A 9,582-nucleotide genomic window follows, 5' to 3' on the forward strand; every position below is an offset into this window, starting at 1 on the left:
AACACAATGAGCTGCACACATCTCCAAATACATTTTTACAATACAAAATATACAAATATAAGAAAAAAGATTTTAAAAGATTTGTCACAGTACATTGTAAGAAAACAAAATGCTTTAAAAGTGCAAAAAGGAGAATCTGAGCTTCTGTGTACAGTGTGAATGACTGTATTCAGTAGTCCCTTTCTATTGAGAGCTGGGCCCTTATTTTATACAGGAAACAGCAGTACCAACACATAATTGGTGAGACAGTAATTGGTCATCAAGCGGATATGGCTTTCTATGAACTAAGTATGGGCCAAATACACACAATAATGATAACCTCTGTTCTCAGTCCATCTGATCTGAAGTAATCTCTTTTACCAAGGCATGTAGAGGGGCATGTTTTGAATGCCTGCCAAATGTATCCAGTTTGCAACAGGTGTGAAAAATATGTGTAGGCTATTTTGTATGTTGTCTGACAGAAAAGGTGGCTAAAGTGCTACTTTTAAACAATGCCTTTTATAATATAAAAATGAAGCTATAAGAAGCTACATGAGCTTATCATGGCCTAAATTCTCAAGCTTAAAAAAATACCCGTGGTCCTGCATGAACTTTCAGTCCCTACACATTGGCATGATACCATGTTTATGTCCAGCCAGCTGGAAAATAAAAAGTTAAATCATTTCAGTTAGAATGCTGATGAATAAAGACTTAGCGACAGCATAAAATACATAGGTTTTTGCTATAAATCTATATCCCTGATGTCACATAATGGAATTTGACAGTCCTTCTGAGAGTCTTAAGCACACAATTTCAGAAAGAAAAAGATGATGTTGGCAAGAACTTTAAATATTGCCTTTTTCCAAATCCAATTATGCACAAAATATGAATTACATAAAAACATCTTTTGTTGAACCAACATTGGCAACTGGAAAGTTGTCTTTTAAAAAAGCAAATCATAACATCGGATGTTGTGAGGAAATGGACAGCGTATTGTCCTCCACCCTCCCAGACGTCTTTCTCAAAGACCCCTTAGTTCTTCTCTTGTAGCATGTGTTGCCGTGTGGATCCTGAGCTAGATCCGTCTAGAATAGACTCCTTCCTTTTTCGAATCCGCTCCAGGGCATAGTACCGCAACATTATAAAGAAACCTGTACAACAAATGTCAATATGTTAAGCATGTTAAGCATACCATCATATGAATATTTCTAGCACCGGTGCAACTTAAAAAAAAAAAAAAACGCTTCTAGATTAAACATGGATTTAGGTACAAACATCCATTGTGAGCTTTACTCTTACTGTTCCTGAACGTACCAACAGTGGCATGCGGAAACAGATTGTTGAAGGCTACCGCCTGATATGCAGCCGTTACAAAAGTTGCTTGGCTTTTATCAGAGCATTGTAAAAACTCTAACACAATGGACGTTGGCCTTCAAGGAGTCCTTTTTTTGGATGTTCCAGCAGTTGGCGTGCTTGACTGTGCTTGAGTATTTAATGTTCCCCTTACCCTGTAAAGTGTTGATAATGCAGAAGAGGAAGGTGACGGTGCAGGAAAGAGACCCAAGCTCCAGCAGGCCCAGTGCCCATGTGGTCCCAAAAAGACAGCTAAGGCCCCACATGCTAAAGAACGCCAACTTCCTCTTTCTCCACTCTTCCCTGTTCCGGATCTTTCTAAGGACCACAAATAGCATGACCAGCCCAGCCGAGACCAGGAGTATCAGGAAACCCACGTTGGTCATGTAGTGAGCCAGCAGGGCATTGCTAGAGTCTTTCATCCAACACCTGAGAGAGAAAGAGAGAGAGAGAGAGAGAGAGAGAGAGAGAGAGAGAGAGAGAGAGAGAGAGAGAGAGAGAGAGAGAGAGAGAGAGAGGAGTGGAGACAAGTAAGGACACTTTAGATGGATAGGATAGTAACAGTATAAATAGAATATAAATGGGGTGGAGGTGAGTTTACTTACATCATGTAAGGATTGCCGTCATCACCACTGGGCTTAATCATTCTCAAGCCATAGATGTCATCTTGGAAGCTCAAAATTCCAACTGGGAGGGCAGGAGCACCTGAACAGGTTCATGTGCACTTAGCTTAATTTTTTAAACAAAATTAAATTTAAATTAATCCCATTGTCAGAATGGAACTAACCGAATCCCAGGATGTACCAGATGGCTGGGTTTGGTGGGGAGCTGAAAACCATGTAGACCATCCAGAAGGTGTGGAAGATCTCCACAGCCATCCAACAGAAGGAGCTGAGCAGGGCGTAGTGCAACAGCGCCCCCACCACTCGACAGACAGGCTCACCGCCTACGTTGGCCAAGAGGCCGGTCAGAATGAAGAGCATACTGAGGAAGAACAAGGTCACCACAAGACCGCGGTGTATTGGTGTTGACTGGTCTTTAGTGCTCTTTTTGCTGCCAGACAGGAGAGAGAAAAAGAAGATTTGAGAAAATTAGGTCCTTTTAATAAATCAGTAACTATTGCAATCAATGTGAAGGCGATAACACTTTCCCACAGAAGAGGAAAGAAGTGTCTGGAATGAGTTGGGATTTGGTTGCAGGTTGTGTGAATGGGTATGAAGCTGTGCGTTACCTTTTTTTGCAGAGCGAGTAGAAGAGAATGGCACAGCTGATGGCTGATACGGCACATCCTATTGCTGTAATGAAGGTTAGGGCCTCCAGGTGGCACTGTGTCTCACGTCGCTCCACTTGCTGGCGGTGGAATGCAGGAGCAAAAAAGCAAAAACCCAGTTACACTGAGAGCCGCTCCATCACTATGCTGATCCCAGTTACACTGAGAGCAGCTCAATCACTATTCTGATATTTTGGCTCCTATGCCAGCAGTTATGTAAAGGTAAAATTCTGTTTCTAAAACCATTCATCCATCTGATGATCTTGTAATAAATTTCAATTGTAATCTTCATAGGATAACTATAGTGTAATGTGAAGTGGTGTATAAAGAACTCACCACCAGAATGGAGAAATAGGTGAGGTGATTACACTGGCATTCTGTCATATCTTCATGGGTCAGTACGGTTTTGCAACCATCACTTTCCCAGGCGACATCATTGGGGGCTGCAGCAATAAACAATAGCAGATAACAGTGGATTGGCCTTAAAGATGCAGTAATGCTGGATGTGGTCAATAGATTTGCGTATTCAACATGAAAATGTTGAAGCAACTCATTACACAGCATGCACAGAATAGAGTGCAGCTGGATATTATATTACATATTATATTATGAAGCATGCACATACCTTTTCTTGTATCCCAGGAAACACATGTTCTGGAATGATTTTTCTAGAAAAGAAACAAAAAGACATTTGAAGTACAGGACAAGATAAGCCAGGGGGTACAGTATTATTTTAGATGAACACTGTTCCCTTCAGGCAGAAGAAAAACACAAAAGCAAAAAGTGTTGAGTCTGCTGACACAATATTGAGAACATGGTCTTTATTGACCTTTAGAGTCCATTGTTTTTAAGTACCACTCCTGGCATTGATTAAGCACCTTAAAACCATCTCGCTCCTCAAAAATACATATTTAGAAGATTTTTCATTAAAATGGCTTGGATATACTACATTTTGCCTTTAGAATTTGTGGAGCTTATTTATTTATCTAATGATATGTCATGTATCATATAAAAACACAATATGGACAAGTTAACAAGGTTAAAACTTGATTTTCACTGGAGGGGGGTCTGAGTAAAAAGGTTTGTTTATTTTTTTACATTAGCTGTACATTTCACCATTTAAAACACAACTAACTGTCAAACACTTTCTTACATATGACCTCTAGCCACATACAGTATATGCTCTTTTTGTTAACGAGAGATGGTGTATGATAAGAGTTGACCTCAAACAAATCAGTGAGCTTTCAGAATAACAAAAAATCTTCTATGGTCTCCTTCAGCTAGCAAAAGTACTTTGCATTTGAGGAAGTGATACCTCTGCAAGGTGAGAGAGCTATGCACTCTAGACACTTACTGGTAGGGCAGGATGATGAAAGCTAATCCTGACAGGCTCAGGAAGTTCATTGATGACCTCATTTTCAACTGTGATGCCCACCACATCCTCCAGGATCCGTGAGTCTGGCTGTTTCTTCCAGGATCCTTTCTGCTGCAAAAGAGAAGCAAAAACACATGAGCACACATATTGCGGTAAACATCAGTGTTTGTGTGTGTGTGTGTGTGTGTGTGTGTGTGTGTGTGTGTGTGTGTGTGTGTGTGTGTGTGTGTGTGTGTGTGTGTGTGTGTGTGTGTGTGTGTCTGTGTCTGTGTCTGTGTCTGTGTCTGTGTAAGGGTATTTACCAGTGTGCTACTTTAGAAAATTATGAAGTTGTAACAAGAACTTACATTAAATACGGCATTGTTCGTGAAGAAGGTGCACACAACTTTGGCTTTCTTTCTTCCAACAGGTTTTAAACAGGCAGGCATATGCACTGAAGGTAGCGGTGTTAGTTTGGAGCGAGATGCCTGCAACATGAAAACACCCACCCAAACAGAGAGAGAGATAGAGAGAGTGTGAGAGAGAGAGAGAGAGAGAGAGAGAGAGAGACCACAATCACCAACACATCACCATAAACAAAGATAACTATGAATACCAAGTAAGACTTCAAATATTACCAAGTTCATTGCATTTCAACTAAACAGACCAACACTGTCCGAAAAAATGCTCGTAACAACATGAATTTGACCTACACACCTATTAAGACAGTCTATTCCATAGAGACGATCCAGATGTTACCAGACAAACCTCTGCTGCAATACATTGTTTACTTTAAGTGTTCCTTTAAGCTTCCGGTCATTCCCCCAATTTGTATATATATTTACCAGTGAATTGTAACTAGTACTGGAAAGTTTGCTTTTTGCTGTGTGCATGTACAGTAGGTGTGCATGTAGGTGTGACCCGGTATGTATGCAAGAGCATGCACACTTACAGGAAGTGTGATATCGCGCCCTGTAAAGTTGTCATCCATCTCCAAAACTTCACCCTGAAAACATGCCGAGTTTACAGTACCAAGAACATCAGACTTCATCATTGCTTCCTCAATCCTGCAGAAACACACATCCACACAGAAACACACGCAGGTTATTGCTGTGCACTCAAAATACATTGAAACATCCTGACCTCTGCGACCTCATCCTCAACAACAGCTGAGTCAGTTCGGGGGACAACGCCTGCAATGTGAAGTGAATGTATTTTTGGTTCCTCAAACACACAATGCACCCACCCTTCACACTGTGGTTTTCAAAGATGACACCCATACAATAAAATACATGTGGCTACAGCATCAATATTATATGGTTAGAGAAGAGGCCAATGGAGTAAAAGGCGCAAGAGATTTTGGCGTATCATTTGTCTTCATGGTACAGAGGTGTATAAAGTTATTGAGGCCACTGTGCTCTTGGGAATCTTTAATGCAGTAAAAGTTTTTTTTTGTTGCCTTCCCTAGACCCCTGCCTCAATACAATCCTGTCTCGGATCTCTGCAGGCAGTTCCTTCAACCTCATGGCTTGGCTTGTGCTCTGATACGCATCGTCTGCTGTCAGACCTTATATACACAGGTGTGTGCCTTTCCAACTCATGTCCAATCAATAACATTAACCACAGGGACTCCAATCGGGGTGTAGAAACATCTCAAAGAGAAATGGGAGGCATCTGAGATGCATTTCAAGTGTTAAAGCAAAGGGTCTGAATACTTATGTAAGTGTGATATTTCTGTTTTGCAAAAAAATATAAAATCCTGTTTTTGCTTTGTCGTTTCAAGCTATTGAGCGTAGAATGAGGAGGGAAAAAAACTGAATTTAAATGAATTAATGAAACAAATGAAAATTAGGCTGCAACGTCACAACATGTTAAAAAAGTGAGGGGGGCTGGCTAAATACCTGTAGATACATGTTTTCACCCATAAGGGGTCCTCAATTTACAAGAGGCTAGAGGAGTTTAAGGGTTGTAAGCAGATTCCTATGTTTGTGTTTTTTTTCCAGGACAAAGAGATCAGATATTGTTGCTGTTAAAGCCACTCTAAACAAGTGCTCCTACACCTAGTGCATCACATTTACCCCCTCTTCCCATTTTCTCTTTCATTCCTCTTGCATTGGAATATCACTGGATTGTATTCAATCTTCTTTATATTAATGTCATTTAGAACTGCTACATCTGTTATCGTTTAGTCCTTGTGTAGTGGTGTGTGTGTGTGTCTCTCTCTCTCTTTCTCTCTCTCTCTCTCTCTCTTTATATATACATAAATATTGCACAGATGCAAATTATGATAGCAGGTGACTTACATATTCAGGTTTCTGGTTGCTTCATGGGCCTTCCCACAAAATTCCTCAACTGCAGAGAAGGACAGTAACAGTGACAATGAATAATCGTTCAAAGGTGTGCATAAATATATATCTATCTCAAACTACGTCAGTCTCAATGTGCTGGGCTATACACTCACTGCAGTTGATCTTTTGTCCAAAGAACCCAAATGTCCCTCGGGTCTCGAAGGTGAGAGGGTCGCCTCGTGTAGTGCCATTTACGATGCCATACATTTGAACGGAGCTCTTATCTCCCTGGGAGAGATCCGTGCAGCAGAACTCCTGAAGCCCGGCTGCTTTCAGCAGGCTGTGGTTCTGCCCATCCATCTCGACCCGCAGCTGGTCCACCAGAGGCTCCCAGTACACACAGAAGGGGCTGAGATCCCTCCGGGTGGCATTTAGCTGGATGCGGTTCACGGACTGACTGCTGCCCGTGATGTCGCCACGGATGGAGAGGGTGTTGTTGTCGGCACTGATGTTAAGGACGCCGCAGCCTTGAGTCAGGTTAAACTCCAGCCTCCTCTGGCCTTTGCCGTGACGCCATGTTCCACACATCGTAAAGTCCTGGTCGCTCTCACTTTCGCCTGTGCGGAAAAAACATACCATGAATTAATTCAAAGGTGATCTATAAAGGATAAAGGATATTTTTTAAATAAGATCAAGATTTAACTGGCTTTTACAAAACACATAACTACAGTCTATAGGTAGGCTACTCAAGAGTCTGCCTATCTTTATTTGTATTCCTGAGAGAACAAAGGTCAATAGTGATGTTAGCTTACCTTGCCCCATAAGAGCAATGAGAACAATTATTCCCAGCATTCCTCTTATTGCTTGGCCCCACACTTTCATCGAGCTTCACCCTTTACCCTACAGAACAAGAGGACAAAAAGAAAACAAAAGCCCATGAAAAATCAGAATCTCTTCAATGTCATCAGACTCTGTCATGGAAATCTTTCCACTTTAAGAAGAAACTCTCCCAAACCAAAACAGGAGATCCCTTATCTCTGAGCCAGCACACTCTGAAAGAATCGCACGTTTCCTCCATATGGTCACCCTCAATAGTAACCAACTCACCCTTCACCAAACAGATCTATCTATAGCGGAGCATTTTATCATTGAGAACACATTCACAAAGCCCTAAAAATACATTCCGCACCCTATCACAAAGCCTTATCCATGAGAACAGCCATTCTCTCCTAACAGTCTGACCAACATCACTCATGTCATTTTAGAGTAACAAATGATGTAAACCCCACGTCAGACATGCACTCCTAAAGTCCGCCACACAACAGTAAAATTATGAAACAAATCACTGTGTAATGCGTGTTCTAGTCCTAATTATCTGCCTCACAGGTACATTCCATACAAAAACAGGTATGCGTTTATTAACAAAACACCCGATTTTACATTGCTTCAGTGAAGGCACAGTTAAATAACCACACGATAAGCCAGAAGTTGCCCACCTCAGTGCCCACCCAGTGCCTACTCCTGCACACACACCACTTTAGGAGGAGGTTGTGACACACTTTGTTCACGGTTAGTACAAAATCTAGGTTAATGTGAACCACAGTATACTATGGGTTGTTTCACCATGGCTACCTGTACACCACTGTAACTACCGATGCCTGTAAATTAGGTAAATGTAACCACTTCCCCACGAGTGAGACGAAGACCTTCACTCTCACTGAATGTCTGACTGTGTACAAGCATCTCCTTAGTGTGCTGATGCCCCATGCCTTAGGCCAAGGGATAATGTCCAAAGTCAAACACAGGTGGATGAGTAATGTGAGTTTAAATTAGACCAGGCTTTGGACAGTAGTGTTTCAAAACATGCTCTAATATCAGTGACCAACGTATTGCAGTGGTTTCAAAACTTTGTAACATTACCAACTAAAAACACAATAATTTACATGTAATGCTGGTTCCATCTCTATCTCTCTAAATCTTGCACGGCCACTTTCCCTCTCGTTCTGGCACTGTTCCTAAGGCTGTTGACTAGGCTATAATTGGAACCTGAAACATGTTCCCTCTCTAGATGGGACTTCGTGGCCAGCAATGTGTTACTGGCCGTTACTGGCCTTCTTCCTGGCTTCAGCCCATACTCTACAATGTTTTTATGTAGAGGCTACAGATTTAACTTAGGGTAATAATAGGGTGACAATATTAGTGTGCGGAGGCCAAAAAATACCTTTTCTCCCATTCTATCTCTACCACTCTGTCTTTATCTCTGTTTGCCCCTAAGGCTAATGCAGGCAGGGTAGTGTTCCATTCCGGCATGTTGCTGCAGGTCCATGACTTGCCTATGTTTACTACCACTATGAGCTAATGCTAGTCCCTATGCTGTAGAATTTAAGATGGATACCCCAAAATAGGCTGAGACTAGGCTAGGCTCAGAGATTGAGGTTCTTTGAGGAACAGGATCCAAACCTCGCAGAGACCCTCAGAGGTATAGAACTCTTACTGATTGACTCTTACTTGAGACAAGCCAGCATTAGGGCAGGGCCAACACAGTGGTGCTACATGTTGAGTTAAATAGCATGTTTCTATGCAGTGCAGCTGCAGTGCAGCTGCAGCGTTCAACAGGAAGACCCTTCACAGAGGTGTCCTTCAACCTCTACCACTGGCCTCTTATGCTACGAGACACACACACTGGCTGTCCACAGTCAACAAGTGCACAAAGAGGGCGCTCAGTTCTGTTTGAGAAGGGCAGACCTCTCCCTGCCTTCCTTCACCCCTCCGCCCATCACCCACCACTGCTTCCCTCTCCGCTCTTTATTGTTCAGGCGGCTCAGGGAAAGAATGTCCCTTTTCACTTCTCTAACCGTGGGAGGTGGGAGAGGTTCTTGGAGAGAGAGAGAGCTAGAGAGAGAGAGAGTGTGCACATGAGTGTGTGTTGATGCAAGAGCTGAATAAACGAGGGAGTTATAAGCCAAGGAATAAGTCGTTGACTTTGAAACAAGTTGACACTAAATTGTCAAAAGTGGAGAAGCTTGTTGACCTTCATTCTCTACTGCTAAGTCTGTTGTTATGCATGTTGATATTATGTTGCGACTGCACCTGAAACAAAAATGGAGATAAGATCAGACTCTGAACAGCGGATGATTCAGGCTGTGGTGACCCAAAAACTGACAACTGCTGAGACAAGCGAGTGAAGCTTTGGTCCTTAGCATGAAGTCTTTTTCAACATGAAGCATCTCTTTCTTCCCCTTTTACTAGTCTGGGTATTCCAGTGTGCTTCCACATATAAGTAACTGCTGAGCAATGTGACAGTAGGTCTACTCTCTTTCCAAAAAATGTTGTCAATT

At 42.1% G+C, this 9,582-nt stretch overlaps 1 protein-coding gene across 1 annotated transcript; it reads right to left on the bottom strand.

Annotated features, from left to right (window-relative positions):
• Positions 1–926: 926 nt before the first annotated feature.
• Positions 927–7,126, bottom strand: LOC308368782 (adhesion G-protein coupled receptor G5-like; the record flags this gene model as incomplete). Its single annotated transcript, XM_080843042.1, has 13 exons — positions 927–1,130; positions 1,487–1,761; positions 1,938–2,037; positions 2,120–2,385; positions 2,564–2,682; positions 2,939–3,045; positions 3,228–3,270; positions 3,957–4,088; positions 4,325–4,444; positions 4,909–5,023; positions 6,260–6,308; positions 6,418–6,861; positions 7,057–7,126. The coding sequence occupies 13 exons, from the start codon at positions 7,124–7,126 to the stop codon at positions 1,012–1,014; spliced, it is 1,959 nt and encodes a 652-aa protein (XP_080699168.1). The 3' UTR covers positions 927–1,011.
• Positions 7,127–9,582: the final 2,456 nt, after the last annotated feature.

Source organism: Sprattus sprattus (assembly GCF_963457725.1).
Source record: "Sprattus sprattus genome assembly, chromosome: 8".
In the NCBI taxonomy this organism is placed as follows: Eukaryota; Metazoa; Chordata; class Actinopteri; order Clupeiformes; family Clupeidae; genus Sprattus; species Sprattus sprattus.